The sequence below is a fragment of the Simochromis diagramma genome, unplaced genomic scaffold (assembly GCF_900408965.1).
Source record: "Simochromis diagramma unplaced genomic scaffold, fSimDia1.1 OVJJ01000221.1, whole genome shotgun sequence".
Taxonomy (NCBI): Eukaryota; Metazoa; Chordata; class Actinopteri; order Cichliformes; family Cichlidae; genus Simochromis; species Simochromis diagramma.
In genome coordinates, this window is record NW_024387539.1 from 1 (window position 1) to 17964 (window position 17964).

Consider the following 17964-nt stretch of genomic DNA (forward strand, 5'->3'; position numbering starts at 1 on the left):
ACTCTTGTTCTCTTCTGCTTGTTTTCTCTTTCTTTCTCAACAGGTGATCCAGGTGATTGATAGAAGCATTTTCTTTTTTTCTTTTCTTTTTCTTTTTCTGCCCATTCTGTTGGGTTTGTTTTTTGCCCTTCTCCCCTGTCCCTCTTCTCAGCTGTTTCTTTTCTTCTCCCCTTCTTCCCCAGTCAAGTCTGTCCCGTATTCAGCAAGTGAAAATAAAATAAACAAAAAGATGAATCAAATGGACCATTACGGCAAGGCTGGGAATGGTCAATTTGGTTAAAGTAAATCCGTTGGGCATCTTTCTTTGCCTTTAGACAATAATTCTGATGGCAAAAGAGCCAAACGGGACAGGCAAAAAAAAGAAAAGAAAAGAAAATCACGTGTTCATTTCATTAGACACTAGCAATACATTAAACTGGACCTTATCATTCTCATATAGCACTCAATGTGAAACTGAGTCATATCATAACAATCTCTATATGTAATATGTGTTTGCCTGAATCTTCCAGCACAAACAGAAAGAGGAGCTGTTGTCTGAGTATCAATGCAATACACACCAGAAATCGTTCAGTAAAGACAAATTTAATAAATGAAAGCTGGTGAGAGGGCCTTTGATGTTTCTCTTTGGATCATCCTTCCATCCATTTCTTCAGCTTATCCAATTCAAGATTGGAGCCATCCCAGCTGTTATGGGGCCAGAGGCAGGAGTACAACCTGGACAGGTCAGTCTAACACAGAGAAACAGACAACTATTCACACTCACATTCAACCTAACTGCATCTCTCTGGACTGTGGGATGAAGCTGGAGTACCTGGAGGGAACCACAAGGCGCCAGGACTGTCTTGCTCTCAGGTGACGGCCGTTCACGCTGCTCTGAAGACCCTCAGTTGTCTTTGGATCATCCTGTTGTTTGTCTCCCAGTGTCGTTACTGCTCCTCTCCTTTCAAAGACAAACACCAAATAACACCAAATGAGAGTGAATCACTTCAGAACAACAGGAACACTCCTGGTTATTGTGAGCAAACGTCATAACAAGATGAATATATTTACCATTTTACTGAGGGAACATCTTCTGTGTGGAGTTTTTCTCATCTTGGCTCTTTTCCTGACATTTAGAAACAAGAGGCAGAAAAGAAAGAATAAAAGTTAAAACCTCAACGTTTTTTAATGTTTGGGATATTTTAGAAACAACCGTAAACACTATTTACTACTTACCACTTTGTTCATTCTTGCTGACGTTCACTCTCCTCATCTTCTCTCTAAAGGACAAATGACAGTAAAGAGGGAATCGTTTTAGTAACTTTATCAACCAGGTGAGCAGAATTTTAGATATTATCAATATTCTGATTAAAAGCAGAGTGAATACTTATCTTTTTACGAGAAAGGGTTCAATCCGTCCTGTCTTAGGTCTTAATGTCACCTTGTCTCCTCTCGTTTTCTCTGAAAAACAAAAGACAAATGGGAAGAAAAAAATTAGTAAATGATTTCAGCAACTAGAGGAAGTGTTCACTGAGGAGCTGTCATAATAATATAAAATCATATCTACTTATCTTTTTTTAATGAGAGTTTACAGAGCACGCTGGCTTCGCTCCTCCCTCCGCTCCTCTTGAAAGTTACCTGGATAAAGGATAATAACAATTAATAACATCATCAAAACAGACAAACCTGAAAGAATTGCTGATCAGAGTTGTGACAGAGTCGCAGGTTAGATGGATGATACTTATCTTTCACAATGAGAGCGTTTGCATCTTCCTTTAGAGAGAAGATGAGGAGAGTGAACGTCAGCAAGAATGAACAAAGTGGTAAGTAGTAAATAGTGTTTACGGTTGTTTTCTAAAATATCCCAAACATTAAAAAATCGTTGAGGTTTTAACTTTTATTCTTTCTTTTCTGCCTCTTGTTTCTAAATGTCAGGAAAAAGAGCCAAGATGAGAAGAAACTCCACACAGAGAGATGTTCCCTCAGTAAAATGGTAAATATATTCATCTTGTTATGACGTTTGCTCACAATAACCAGGAGTGTTCCCGTTGTTCTGAAGTGATTCACTCTCATTGGTGTTATTTGGTGAAAACAATAAAAGACCTCTTCAGGTCTTTTTATTGTTTTCTCTCTGCAGAGGAAAGTGATGAGACTGATGAGGAAATACTAAATACAAAGACTGACAAAGGGAACTGAAAAAGTCAAACCAAAACCTATACTGGGGGGAAAACTATAGGAAACAGAACTACTGAGGCAAGGAAACACGAGGGGACGGAGATAAACACTCTGACAAGGGACAAAGGGAGACTGACACAATATTTACACACAGGAGGCTGATTATGGGAACTAAGGACACATAGAAACACAGCTGAACCGAATAAGAAATGAACAACAAGTCGAAACAAACTCTAATGACAGTTCAACAAGTTTAAACAGAACAAATAACTTTCAGGATGTTTCAACAATGTGTAAAATGAGTTCTTATCTTTTTTTGTGAGAGGGCCTTTGATGTTTCTCTTTGGATCATCCTTCCATCCATTTCTTCAGCTTATCCAATTCAAGATTGGAGCCATCCCAGCTGTTATGGGGCCAGAGGCAGGAGTACAACCTGGACAGGTCAGTCCACAGAGAAACAGACAACTATTCACACTCACATTCAACCTAACTGCATCTCTCTGGACTGTGGGATGAAGCTGGAGTACCTGGAGGGAACCACAAAGGCGCCAGGACTGTCTTGCTCTCAGGTGACGGCCGTTCACGCTGCTCTGAAGACCCTCAGTTGTCTTTGGATCAAATAACACCAAATGAGAGTGAATCACTTCAGAAACACAGGAACACTCCTGGTTATTGTGAGCAAACGTCATAACAAGATGAATATATTTACCATTTTACTGAGGGAAAATCTTCTGTGTGTGTGTTTCTTCGCAGCGTGACTCATTTTCCTGACTTTTAGAAACAAGAGGCAGAAAAGAAAGAATAAAAGTTAAAACCTCGACGATTTTCAAATATTTTAGGACATTATTTTAGAAACAACCTTAAGCACTATTTACTACTTACCACTTTGTTCAGGCTTGCTGACGTTCGACATGCTTCACTGTATTATAATCTCAAGCGCTTCCTTGCTGGAGTCGGGCTCGGGCTGCTCTCTCCTCCGGAGCCTTCCTCTTAGCACGCTTTGCCGACATATTTAGAAAACGGCAGAGCACCGAAGTGAGAACTCTGCCGTCCGCGCTGTAGTCTGTTATTCTCCAGCGGTTCGTCATCTCAGTGTCCTCTGTTCGGTAAACAGTGGAGATGACTCTGGTGACGAGGAGGCCGTCGACAGTCAAGGTGCCGACACAGTTCCTCCGATCTGCCTTCAGCACAGCAAGATCCGCTTTCTCTGGAAGAACTGGAGTCGGAAGCGTGGATGAGAGCTGGAGCCCGCAGGCGGCAGCATCATGCCAGCTGGTGAGTCCGTGAGGAGAAGGTAGTGTTCTCTCTCTGGCTCTGCCTCACATGGACAAATGGTGTCGTCACCTGGTCCCGGTGGAACAATCCTTTAAAAGGTATGTAAGGAAAGTCCTTGGACCCCGTCACCAGGTTATGGTAAAGAGTGAGGACCAGGTGGGACATGGAGTCCAGTTGGCTGCTGCTCAGTTCACGGTTCCTCAAGTTAATGACGACCATCTGAGGAGCAGTGATTGGACTCACCAGCTCAGCTACGAGAAAGCAAAGCATGCGTGTACGTTAATCATGTGATCACACAAACTAAAGCCTGAATTTAAATTGTCCAGACATGGCTTTACATCATCATAAGCTCTTCCACACACAAACAGTAAGAAGCTCCCAGCAGAACTCATTGTTTATGAAAGCCTTCACTTTTTTGGTAAAGTTTTCATGCGGTGTAAGGCTGCATGGACTTTCACTGAGGTTTTAATACGCATTCACATTAAGGAGTAATATCTTCATATTAGTTGAGCATCGATTTTGAGAATAAAGCAGCTACATTTAGGTGAGAAACCTCCCACCTCCTTATTGCAGGCACACACTGTTTCAATCTCAAACTCATCCAGCGACTCTGTGAACTTTTAAAACTCCATTCTCCAGCTTTATAAAATTCACAATCTATGAAACTTTCACGTATAACTCAGCGCCAGCAGCCCAAACATGTCAACTCAAACCCTCTACATGCAAAAACGGCCGCGCGCTGACGTCAGCGTCCTCCAATGCCTTACGTCGTTTCCAGGGCGCGTGCATTCAATTGTTTTTTTTTCCCAGCGATTTAAAAAAAAACATGGCGCCATCTTTATAGTGTACTGGCACATGTTAAAATTGATGTTACTCAAGTATGAAACATCTCATCCTAAATGTTAACACTCATGAAGTTACTTCCAAACAATAAAAGACAAAAATCTAAGTTGTATTTGTTTGCTAGCACTCTGACATATTAGCCTGCTGTACTCACCATAGCGTTGATCTATCACCTCCTCAATGAAAAGGGAGAGCAGGTGCATCTCGCGACTGAAGTTTGTAGAAGTCATTTTGCAAATCCTTCTTGAAGATTTTCAAACGTTGGCTGTAGTTTGAAAAATCCGAGTTTTCACAGCACTAGTGGGAAAAAGCTCCTGTTTGCGCTCAAACGTGAAACCCGAATTCCAAGTTTGCCTCCTGCTTTTTACCTGCACTCAAACACGTCATCATCACCATGACTCCCAGTGCCACCGAAATCAATTTTATTTATTTAAAATAAAGTTCGTCTAATTATCATAGCTTTTTCAAAAATATATATCATTTCTCATTTTTACTGTTTTATTCATCCTTTATAAAAATATGTTGCCAAACTTTGTCGTTTAATTCTTTAAAAAATCATTAATTCACCAGTTTACAAAAATGAAGATCGATATCTGAAATTTAAATTAATAAATAAATAATTACAATTGATAATGGATTTTTAGCATTAAAGAATAGTTTTTCAATGCGCTTTAAATGTTATCAGAGCCGATGTTGTGCCAAAAAGTGATCGCAGTCCAAAAAGTGATTTACGGTATTGAAACGTTTGTTTGTGTCATGACATTTGTAAACAGTTGATGTTTAAGGTGCAGTTCACGTGGAAGCCAGAGGAGGGTGGTGTTTTGCGCATAATACAAAGTGATGGCGAAACCTAAAAGACGGTGTCATGTCTGCTCCCTGAAGCAATCTCATAACAGTTTCAATCTATTTCAAGCCAGTTAGCACATTTCTGTTATGAAGTTTAATAATTTTTTGGCAGTAAACTTTAAATCCTTTTATTAGGAATATCACATTCTCAGATTTTCAAGAGAGACCAGACCAATAGGGCAGCAGAAATCACAAAAATAAATAAATAAATAAGAGTTTTATAAAGATTAAAACAGTAAAAAAAAAAAAGAGAGAGAGAGAGACTGGAATGATTATGATGTATAACACAGAATATGTACAATAACAGAGTTATAAACACACCTAGAAAACACGTGATACTTTTTATTTCGTCTATAACCTCTGTGCAAATTTGTTGACTGCAAAGTGTTTATGAATATGTTTTTAAAAGCTGGTTATCTGACTGTCAGTTAATAGCAATTAAAAAGAAAGCTGATTTTTATTATTCCTAAATGGAAAAAGTCCATTATGAATTTTTGTTATGAATTTCATTTATCAATCCACCTCCTCACTGCTCTTTCCCGTGCAGCAGCCAGAGCTGGATCAAGCAGCCAGATGGCTTCTGGAGGAAGACTAACTGCAACAAAGGGTCTCTGGGAGGCTGCTCAGGCACAGCAGCTGAAAAATCAAAGATGAAATAAAAACTGGACCTGATCATGGTGCTGCATGAGACAAAAAGTCTAGATGATAAACCAGTGTATGAATTGGTAACACTGCTTATGATGATCATGTTTAGGTGGAAACTAGCGAGCTAACTTCCTGCTAACCTCTAACTCAGTTAAATTGAATAAACTCTGTTTTCATGGATGCCTGGATGTTAAAATTGTTGTTAAACCCGGTAAAGCAGCAACGCTGATCATTTTATTAAAGATGAAAGAAGTTAGACCGTTTTTAGCTCTCAGTGATCCCTCAGTGTTCGTTTGACTTTGGGACCTGAAATATGGCAGCTTTTCACTTACACATTTTTGAACCACTCATTCATAGAAATAGTTTCCAGTCAAAGATCTGGACAGATCCACCAAGTTCACAGTAGTTTTACTTTCTGCAGCAGCAAAAAAAAAAAACCTGAAAACATCACCTCTGAAGTAACACATTGTGATTCATGTACAAACAACACACAATTATTGTAGATTCTTCAAAGCCTCCTTATATTCAACACTTGGGTAGGTGGTGTTATACATGCCCTCACAGCACCGGCACATCAATCACCCTATTTTCACCTTGTCACCTTCATTAAGCTGCTCTCTTTCTACAGAAGGCCCACCGCATGCATGGGGGGGGGGGGGGGGGATACCGTGGGCCAGGGCTGTGGCATCTAATGTCTGGTTGTCAGTGTCCTTTGGAAAAGCAAGTGATTGTCCTCAAATCAGATGTCCCAGCAGATTGATCTAGACCAAGACCAATACACCAAGACAAACAGCCATTTATGCTTTTTACACAGACAGCCCATTTATTAACCAGGGAACTTGACACAATGTTTTTTTTTCTATGCTCTATTTAACTAAGAATTGTTGTACCACACATTAAAGTTTCAAATCAGTGAAAAAGCAATCGTGCCAAAGAAATGTCATGTGTTTGTTTAAGATGACTGCAATTATGGTATTAACAGAAAACACACATCTGTCTCTTTTCTTTTCTGTTTAGTGTTTCACTTACCTTCTAAACTCACCAAGTACTTGCACAATCCTGAGGTTTTTAGAAAAGAACATCCCACATTAAATAAGGAGGAGATACAGACATTAAAACTAACCTTTATTACTATGATACAAAACAATATTAATGAAGTTGTTAAAAGTGGTACTTCTTACAAAGACACACACACACACACACACACACACACACACCTCATTACAAGTGTTTAAAAGTTTGAGTTGTCTGAAAAACTAAAGAAAAAAAAAAAAAAAAAACACAAAAATGTTACAATACAAAAGTTGGAACTTTTTAACACCCAGAAATACAAACTGATGGGTTGATAAATATCAAGAAGACAGTACATTTCACATAAAGACTGTGCATTTAAGATGAAGAAATGCAATATGGGGTCAACCAGAGGATTAATAATCAAAACTAAGGGATTCTGATTATAATACTGCACCGCCTCGAATCTCACTATAAGTTACATCTGTTGAACTGACTTCTTGCTAGCTTTCCAAGGAAGTCAAGATGAAAAAAATAAACCTAAAAACAGAGGGTCCAATACATTTAACAGGAATTTGTCAAAAGAGGTAAAACTGCACACACTCACATGAGACCCAGACCTTCACATAAAACAGGAAATGAGAACACTACACCAAGACGCAGACCTGACACTGAGAGACAGACAGAATGACACATGGAACCTGAACAAAACTAAACGTGAGATACAACCGAGAACAAATCCTTAAACATGAATAAACGAAAACATAGAACTCTAACAATAATAATAATCATCATCGCACCCAAAACCACAACAATCATTCAAAAATAAACTAACAATCAAAACTCAAAATACTGGTTCGAAACTGTCACGGTCCGGGGCAGCGGCCGTGTGAAGAGTGGAAAGGAGGACTCAGATGCAGCACTTACTCAGATGTGAAGGTGATTTATTGACTACTGAACATAAAGTGGAGATGGCAAAACAGAACTGAGGACGAACTAAACTGGGAGAAACTACACAAAGGGAGTGGCAAACCTGAACATGAAGGGAGAACAGCAGGGAGAGCACGCAGAGGATTCACGGAGAAATGCAGAGTACGCAGGGTAACACAGAGGATGAACACAGGGTATGTACACAGACGACGCGACAAGGAGCGGAGGAAATCACACACTATAAATACACAAAGAGACACTGGGAAATCACACACAGGTGGGGGAAACAGCTGGACCTGATTAACCTGACGAGACAGGGGAACACTAACACCAGGGACCAACAGAGGGAGCACAAACCCAGAACCCAGTGTCTAAAATCCCAAACACAAACCATCCCAAAACAGCCATGAATAATAATGAAAGTAATAACAATAAGTACATAAACACAAAGTCACTGAGTCATGGTCGCAGGACCATGACAGAAACTGACCCAGAACCGTGACAGATGCAGGAATAAGTAGTAGGATTTAAGAGTATAATAACGGACTGAAACAGAAGATGGCAGCACTGCATATACAAGGATGCCAGCTGCCGTTAAACCCCGAAGAAGAAGAAGCTGTGTCCCAGAATTCATAGCGCAGCCCAGCTCAGTTTCCAACAATGGCGGCAGCTAGTTAGTCTTATTATTCTTTATGGGTCACAAATAAACGTTTAACATATTTTCAGGTGAGGCTGTAACTGTGTAAACCTCAAATATCTGCTCGGTTTATCAAGACACCACATATTTTCAAAAGCGCTCCGACGTTGTCGGAGACGTCTGTTACCCACTAGCTCGATAGCTAGCTGGGGGGCAAGGCTCACTAGAGCCCGTGAGAACACCGGACTCCCGCAAATCATTTTCAAACCCACCGCTGTCTTTCGTTACTCAGCTTAAACATATATAGGTCACTTAGATAACTTAAAAATGTTATCGTTTGGCTTTTTTTTAGTATATTATTTGTTCCTGAGTAAATCGATTTGGCTGAGATTAAAGTTATAGTTTCTGTAAGCAAAGCAAAACTGTTTATGTGAAAAACTGTAAAATATAATTTCAGTGTTCTGTAAAATATAATTTCAGTGTTCTTTTTACATTTCATAAGAGTAAAATCCTTGTAGGAGTAAATGTATCCAAGCTTCTGACAGATGTGACAGATGTTTAACTTATTGTTGTTTACTTGTAGTGTACAATAAATAATCAAAAACACAGGATTATTCTACAATGCTTCATTACTCATTAATGTTACAAATGTTGAAAGGTAAAAGTGTTCAATAAAATCCTAAATATTGCAAATGCTGCAAGAACTCAGTTCTTCTTTCACTGCTTTAGGACACATCCCATTATATTGACTACTGTACACACACTACTTAATATTTAAGATACAAAAAATACTGGTTTCTGTGCATGCATCTGCAGTGAAGGTGTGTGTTGTTTTGCCATGCAGCTTTTACTTACTTAGGCGCAATCAAGCACTCTTCTTCATTTTGCCTACCATGAAGTCAAGCCAAAAAAACAAGAAAAAAAAACGATTTTTCTGGTATGAAGTATAACAGTTCCCTGAACTACCTCTGATAGTGTCCTCATCGTGATAATATTCCCTTTATTTATGATTAGTAATCTTTATCTTCAGAGGTGTGGGTGACAGTTTTAGTGTTTGCTTTAAAAAACAAAAAACAACAAAACTCAAAACAAAAACTTGATGGAATATTTCTCTGGACAAGAGGTCCTTGGATCGCCTCTCCGTTGTCTTTGTTGAACGCAATGAAGGCAGTGAAAGAACTGCTCACTCCTGATTGGACACTGAGCTGCACCACCTTCTCCTTCACTCCTCCACCTTGCTGTCCTCTGTGCTCTCTCTCCTCCATCTCCAGAAAACAAATCAGTCTGAGCACCAAACCTGTGGACTGTTAGTCTGCAGATAAGAAGGAAAACACACAGAATTCTCATGTTTGTCATTTTTCATACCGTATTATTATAGTATATTCGTTTACCAGTCCAACAGATTTATGTTCCCAAATGGATCATTACAGCTTTGCCACACTGGTCCACTTGATTGTCAAAGTGTATTAGCTCTTTTATTTCTTTCTTTTCTTTACAGGTTTTAAGTTGAGATTTAAACTGGAGGAGAGAACCAATGTGTCTTATATCTGAGGAAATAGAGTTCAACTGAAAGCTCTGCTTCCCATGGTGCTGTGGTGCAAAGAAAGCACAGCAAGTTGGATAGAAGAAGAAGATCGAAGTGAGTGAGCAGTTGAGCTAGTGGTTAATAGGTTAGAAAAGTAAGGAGGAGCAAGGTTATGAAGGGCCTTGAAGGTGAGCAGAAGAAGCTTGTTACTATTTCACGGAGAGCCAGTGAAGTTCCTGAAGGATAGGGATGATGCGCTGGTAGGAGGGGCTTCTGGTAACAACGTGGGCAGCGAAGTTTTGAACCAGTTGAAGCTTGTGGAGGGATTTCTGGGGGAGACCATGCAAGAGACAATTACAATAGTCAATGCGAGAAGTAACAAGACTGAACAAGAATGGATGCACACTGGGTGGAAAGTGAAGGACGTAATTGGTTAATGTTGTGTAGATAGAAATAAACAGAGGGCGTGAGATCACTGATGTGAGATTTATGGATGGTGTCACCCTAAACAGGTTACTAAGGGTCTTAACCTGAGGTGAAGGAAAAATTGGAGTTTTCAATAGTGAGAGTGAAATGATTTGCCTTCAGCAGGTTGGATTTACTGCCGATAAGAAGGATTTCAGTTTCATCCTCATTGAGCTTAAGAAAATTAGAGCTGAACCAGGATTTTAATTAGGATAAGCTTTCTGTAAGAGAGAAGGTGGGAGGGGGAGTCAGGCCTGCAGGAGAGATATAACTGAGTGTCATCAGCAAAACAGTGAAATTTGAAGATCAAATTCTGGAAAACGGTACCAAGGGAGGATAATATTATGAAGAGGGCCTAAGTGCCAGGTTGGGGAAGTTTCACTCTTTGTTTCTAATTTATATGCAATTGACTGAAGCATATACATATTGTTATTCATAGGACTTTGTACAAAATATAAATGTCTTCCATGTGTTATATTGTGGTTTGATGTTTGCATATGTGGATGTTTTGTTCTCATTTGGTTTGCTTCCCCCAGACTTGGGCTATCCAGATGCTCACCTGAATGATAGAGAATAAAAAGAAGCCAGTTGCTGTTACAGGGTTGGGTTCTTTGGTGTGTTTTGGTGGGTACACTCATGCTCATTTAAAGATTACTAGATGATAAATATTTTTGCAGCCTCGTGCCCATTTTGTTGAACCTATACGTGACTGCTGGCCAAACTGATATAATAGTAAGTGAAGTAAATAAACTGCCTGTGGCTTCTCAGGAAGTCCTGCATTTTCCGTTATTCATTCAACCTGACAAAACACACACCCTGTTTTATCCACAACTGTAAATTTTCGGAGACATCCTGTTACATTTACTGAGATCAGCAACAGACTTTCTGAATTCAAACCTCAATAAAAATGTGAAAATGACTCAGCTTTTCTTTTTTTGTTTTTACAGCATTATGGACTATAAGTTAAAGCAATTAATGATGCAGTGAATGATGGTCAAAGGGTTATCTTTACACAGAGCACTCTGTCCCTTTATTAGCCCATTACTTATTCCCCCATCACTTTAAAAAGGCAACAACATTGTAACATTTCTTCAGAGATGTAATTCAGTTTTAATTATATAGCGCCAAATCAACACAACAGTCACCTCAAGGTGCTTTATATTGTAAGGATCTACACTAAGTAATACAGAAAAAACCCAACAATCAAATGATCCTCTTTGAGCAAGTACCTGGCAACAGTGGGAAATAAAAACTCCATTTTAACAGGAAGAAACCTCTGGGAGATCAAGGCTCAGGAAGGGGCAGCCATTTGCCACAACTGGTTAAGGGAGAGGGGAGCAGGACAAAAGAACACACTGTGGAAGAGAGACAAGTTAGTGTCACAATCTAAATGTTGAAGTTGGTCGACATTTTCAGATCAGACTTATGGTCTTTAAGCCAAGTTTAAAATTGTTTTGAATGTCCTTGGTGTAGTTATTGATGTCATTTCTTTTATGACAATCTGTTCTTAAATTGTGTTTTATTTCTCACAAAAATGAAAAGATTATGGAGAAAGTCGAGCCAAAAGAACAGAGTTGGCTCTTAGACTTCGAGTAGGAGGCCCTCAGCAAAACTTTTAAAGAATAAGAAACACAGAAACCTTAGATAAGGAGGTGTGCTCTGACAGTGCAGCGCAGCACCCAGAAAGCTATTTGGCATTGGCAGAGAAGACTTGGGAAAGTTATTCAGGAGCAAAACCCTGGTACTCAACTTTGCTGCTCAAACCTCAAATATGATACTTTTACGCCAATATACAATTTATTTCCAAAATTGTTACAACAAAGAAATAAAAAACCAAACATAGATTTCATAACTTTTTATGCTAATTATTATTTCAATCACTACAAAACAGGCAGTTTTTGAAAATTCAGATGTAACTCTAACTACAGTCATGAATAAGCAACATGAATGAAGACTATGTGCTGTCTTAAGACGTTCAAGCAGGGCTCTAGAGTGCGACCAATTTGGTCGCAAATACGACCAAATTTTTCAGTGGTGCGACTAAAAAGAAATATTTGGTTGCACCTGTGCGACCAACTGTTCGGGTAGCAAAAAAAAAAAAAAAATCTGCAACCTTCCCTGTGGTCAACAACAGACACAAATTTTGCCCCTATCGTGGACTAAACCAATCAGATAGTAAGGGGCGGGACCTCTCTGATTCGCCGTGGTCCAGATGAAGTGCAGGTGGAAGTGGGAGGTGGTAGCTTGAATGAGGTAGAGGGAGGTCATGCACTTAAATTAACACACAGACATAGCCTGTCTGGGTAAACTGTTTGCAAGTGTTGTTTAAGTCTAACAAGTAGAATAAATAGATGTATCTGGAGGAACTGAGGAGGAACTGTTCTGTTTTAGAATATGGCCGATGTTGTTTTTATCTGGGGTGACGTATATTGTTGGTCATCATATGTATAAAATGATCCATCTTAACTGTTGTAAGGAAGTTCGATGCTGTTTGGGTGATCGTGCTCGACTCCCCCCCATGTTTTCTAACAAAATCCTGTTTTGACGCACCTGAATGAGACTCTGCAGTCGTTTGTCTCTCTCCTCAAAAACGAACAGGTGACATCAACAACAGACACACATTTTGCCCCTATCGTGGACTAAACCAATCAGAGATTAAGGGGCGGGACCTCTCTGATTCGCCGTGGTCCAGATGAAAGTGCAGGTGGAAGTGGGAGGTGAGTAGCTTGAATAAAGCGATCAATTCATTAAATCCTGAATGACTTTTAAATATAACTGTGTTTTGCCAGAAACGCCAGATTCTCAGATTAAAGCTCACAAAACCATTTCAACAACAACCAAACAGCAAATGAGAGCAGGTACACGGATTCCCCCAAAGACGTAAACACAGAGCGGACCCGACGCATCAGAATCAGCTTTGTCTTTCTCGGCTTTCTCACCCGACGGCCTTAGACGGACACGCTGTCGGAGCTCAGCGATTCTGATGCGTCCGGTCTGTGATTACGTCTTTTTGCGCTGATTCTGAGCTGCAGGTTTTTGTCTCTTTCAACCAAAATTCACCGAGCCAGCAGCAAAAGAAGCAGCAAACTGCGCTTCACATTTGATCAATGTCGTCATGAATTTTGCTGTTTTGCTTCCACGACTATTAAAATCACACTTCATGCACAGCTAGCTCTCTCTCTCTCTCTCTGTACTTCAAGAACAGTTTCCCGTCTCCAATCTCTGTTTTCTCTATTATTCATTCGCTTATTACCCACCAGTCTACCGTTGTTTACAGCGCTGTGGCTGCTGTCTTTTCTTTTCTTTTCTTTTTTCACTTAAATGACCTCGGACAAGAAAGCCTATTTTTTCTGTTGTTCAATACTGAAGAAATTTAAACTTTATATGCAGAACATTGTAGAATATTTTTAAGGTTATCTGCTATAAAAAGCCAGACCAGGAAAATCTCCTTCATGTTTTTCTGTGTTTTATTCTCAGTTACTTTCACACAAAGGCATCTGCTGTGATGCTCACAATTCTGATGAAGTCAGTACTGATAAATGATCAGAATTATAATATTTCTGACTGTCTGAGGCTAAGTTGAATCGAATCGGGACTTTGAGAACTGGAATCGAAGGGATTATAGAAATCAGTGATGATACCCAGCCCTAGTGAGCAGCCTAGGCACGACAGAAGTGGATGTAGCTGTAATAAGAAAATAAACTATTGATAACTTTTCTGTTAAGTTAAGGCCTGATCCTTCTGAAATTCATAGCCAGTGCTCTGACACGGTGTCATCAATCTTTGAATGCTGAAAAAGCACAGTGTATCCAAAAACACATTATATTATATAAATTATTATAAAATTTGTGTGCGCCTAACTTTTCTGCCGGTACGCCTAACTTTTTAAAGTTAGCGTACCGGTACGCCCATGGCAAAAAGTTAGTCTAGAGCCCTGTCAAGGATCAATCAGTGTCAATTAGCAGAATGAAAGTGTTTTATGGATAAAAAGGGGTTGATGATATAAAACAGCTCTGTATCAAAGGCAGTGTGGAGTAAGCAGACCTGCTTCTGTTCACTCTGAAGATGAAGCTACTTTAAGAAAACTCTCAGAGTCCCAGAGCTTCTTTCTTCACGCTGCACCCAGCAGGACATTTCCAGCATCACACACTCTGACACACACGGTGCTAAAAACACAACACAGATATTAAATAATGATTGTGGGAGGAAAGCTGTAGAATGAAACAGTTTTTTAAAGCTGTTTTATCTGTTACAATCATTGCTAGTACCATTGTGAGCACAGAGCCACGAGGCAGCCTTCATAGCCAGAAGCTCCCACTCGTCCTTTGCATCCATCTTGAAACCATGAAGCCAGATCAGAGCCAGAATGGTGGCCCACACTTCACTGCTGGTCTAATTCCCCAAATCAAAATCAATCTCAACAGACAGAACACACATTTTACTTTCTACAACCAGTTATTACATATGTTTGTGTACTTCTTTGTCACACGGGGTCACCAAGGTGGGCAGCTCTGCATATTGATTTGGCAGATTATTACACTGGATGCTCTTCCTGATGAAATCCCAAACTGTGATATCATAAATGCTCTAAAATAATGTGCTGACATGTTTTTACAACAACTGATGAGGAAAATAATTTCTGCTGCCGTGTGGTTTCTGGATAATATCAGACGCTGGTGCAGCTCAGTGGGAGGTTAGGAGTGTGATTACCACCAGTGTTTTAGCTTCTGATATGCAGATGTTTATTCTCAGGCTGTGAGGCAGGCCTACGTTTAGTTTGACTTCATTTTATTTGTTTTATGGTGTGTTTTTAATTATATCATGTGTTTTTTTCAAATTATAGAATCAAATCTGTTTTATCTCACATCATCATTTTGTGTTAATATTTAAATTGACAGCAGTGCACCTTTTCAGGCTTTGACTTTTCCACCTCCTCGTTGGTCTGTCCCAGTGCAGCAGCCAGAGCTGGATCAAGCAGCCAGCAGCCAGACGCCTCCTGCAGGGAGACTGCAGCAAAGGGTCTCTGGGTGGCTGCTCAGGCACAGCAGCTGGAAAATCTAAGATGCAATAAAAACAAAACCTGATTATGGTGCTAGATGACAAACAGAACTCTACATGATAACTCAGTGCAAAACACCGCACTGTAAACTATGCAACAGATAAATATTATGTTTTTCACTTGAAAATTACATCTTAAAAATGTAATCATTACATAAGAGCTCCACATCAAACACATTAATCACATCATCTTTGTAGTGAAATAGCTGATGACTCATTAAACGTTTCCATGCAATTTATCCACAGTGAAAAATATTCACTTTGCTGGATCTGAAAATCACGTTTTCCGAGATCAGACGAGATCGGGCGTGTTCAGGGTGGTGTGGCCGTAAGCGTAGACATTGAGGGCTAGCAGGAGGGACTATGCGCTTACCTGCTGCTCTCTGGCAGGTAGCTCCATGCCCTCCTGGGTTTTAAATGCACCTTAGAACACACATGCATCAACACTACAATGAGCGGGTGGAGGGAGGTTTGGAGTCTCTCACCCCCGTTCTCTGCGGCCTGCTGGAGCGGGGGGGCTAGGAGGAGGAGTTGGCGTCCGACTGCGGTCTGGAGTGTGGGGCCTCCCTGCTGCTGCGGAGTCGGGGCGGTCTGCCTCTCCCCACCGCAGGGAAAAGGGTAACACCACCTGGGTCTGGGTGCAGTTCCCCCTCCAGGGGCAAGGGTACCTAGACCCGGTTCGTAGAGTACGCTTGGGGAGTGTGATGTGTGTACAGCGTCTCTTTATGTCTGTCTCCACGTTGGTTGAGTGTGGAGTAAGTGCATATGAGAGCATGAGGGTGGGAATGGATGTTTGTGTCTGTGTGTGCCTGTATGTCTGTGTCTATATGTCAGGTTGGGTGTCAGACGCCACCTCTCTGGGGACATCTCAGGCCCTCCAAGGTTTGGAGGCCTATCTCCACCCACCACCACTTCCCCTGCCAGTGGCGGACTCCCTCAGACATCGGTGCGTTGGTGGTTCTTTGTGTCTGGGGATGGGCGTCCAGGTACACACCGGCTCACTCCTTGGCGGCCGCTTATCGGGGCCTGGATCCTGGGGCTCGCTCGGGCCACTTCGGAGGTGGGGTGCACCCGGCCTCTCGGCCTGGGGCTCGGTCACTCAGGCACAGCTGGCTGCCGGCGGAGCTCACGGGCGCGTCACTGCAACTCCCCTGGCTTCTGCTCCGCGGCTGCTGAGTGAGCCCTCATCTGGGACTCTCCTCAGCTCTTTCTGGGACAGTGGCGCGGCTGCCCCTCTGTTGGTCTTCCTTGGTCTCTTGTGTTCTGGGGGCCTCTGGATGTCTGGAGTTTTGATCTCCTCCATACCTGCTTCATGCCCTGGAGGACGGGGCTGTGGCCCCCCCACACCCTCTAGCAGATCATTACATGAGGAACCTTTTAAAAAAACAAGCGCGTCCATGCTCACAGGTGTACACACGGGTGATCACACCCACAAACTACACCCTTTTTGGCTCCTACCTCAAAGCACACTGTGTTCTGTTGATCTTATGTGCTGCACAATAATGTTTAATATTTAGTATTTACTGTCATATTCCCATATATCATTGTGATGTTGTTTATTCTATTACTCTTGTTCTCTTCGCTTTTTTTCTTTTTCTTTCTCAACAGGTGATCCAGGTGATTGATAGAAGCATTTTCTTTTTTTCTTTTCTTTTCTTTTTCTGCCCATTCTGTTGGGTTTTGTTTTTTGCCCTTCTCCCCCGTCCCTCTTCTCAGCTGTTTCTCTTTCTTTCTCCCCTTCTTTCCCCCAGTCAAGTCTGTCCCGTATTCAGCAAGTGAAAATAAAACAATAAAAGATGAATCAAATGGACCATTACGGCAAGGCTGGGATGGTCAATTTGGTAAAGTAAATCCGTTGGGCATCTTTCTTTGCCTTTAGACAATAATTCTGATGGCAAAAGAGCCAAACGGGACAGGCAAAAAAAAAAAAAAAAAAGAAAAACGTGTTCATTTCATTAGACACTAGCAATACTATTAAACTGGACCTTATCATTCTCATATAGCACTAAATGTGAAACTGAGTCATATCATAACAATCTATATATGTAATATGTGTTTGCCTGAATCTTCCAGCACAAACAGAAAGAGGAGCTGTTGTCTGAGTATCAATGCAAGTACACACCAGAAATCGTTCAGTAAAGACAAATTTAATAAATGAAAGCTGGTGAGAGGGCCTTTGATGTTTCTCTTTGGATCATCCTTCCATCCATTTCTTCAGCTTATCCAATTCAAGATTGGAGCCATCCCAGCTGTTATGGGGCCAGAGGCAGGAGTACAACCTGGACAGGTCAGTCTAACACAGAGAAACAGACAACTATTCACACTCACATTCAACCTAACTGCATCTCTCTGGACTGTGGGATGAAGCTGGAGTACCTGGAGGGAACCACAAAGGCGCCAGGACTGTCTTGCTCTCAGGTGACGGCCGTTCACGCTGCTCTGAAGACCCTCAGTTGTCTTTGGATCATCCTGTTGTTGTCTCCCAGTGTCGTTGGCTCCTCTCCTTTCAAAGACAAACACCAAATAACACCAAATGAGAGTGAATCACTTCAGAACAACAGGAACACTCCTGGTT

At 41.0% G+C, this 17964-nt stretch overlaps 1 protein-coding gene and 1 long non-coding RNA gene across 3 annotated transcripts; both read right to left on the reverse strand.

Moving 5' to 3' along the window:
* Positions 1-599: 599 nt before the first annotated feature.
* Positions 600-3064, reverse strand: LOC120727371. Of its 2 annotated transcripts, none has more exons than XR_005694512.1 (4): positions 3037-3064; positions 1051-1105; positions 812-891; positions 600-728 (listed from the first exon to the last, which is right to left on the reverse strand). It is a non-coding gene; the product is annotated as an uncharacterized LOC120727371 (long non-coding RNA). The 2 variants fall into 2 exon arrangements; XR_005694511.1 differs by lacking the exon at positions 3037-3064 and adding an exon at positions 1216-1328.
* An 11338-nt stretch (positions 3065-14402) lies between these two features.
* Positions 14403-15607, reverse strand: LOC120727372 (von Willebrand factor A domain-containing protein 5A-like). Its single transcript, XM_040021602.1, has 4 exons — positions 15544-15607; positions 15238-15365; positions 14600-14723; positions 14403-14497 (listed from the first exon to the last, which is right to left on the reverse strand). Exons 1-4 carry the CDS (start codon positions 15605-15607, stop codon positions 14403-14405), a joined length of 411 nt encoding a protein of 136 aa, XP_039877536.1.
* Between the last annotated feature and the right edge of the window lie 2357 nt (positions 15608-17964).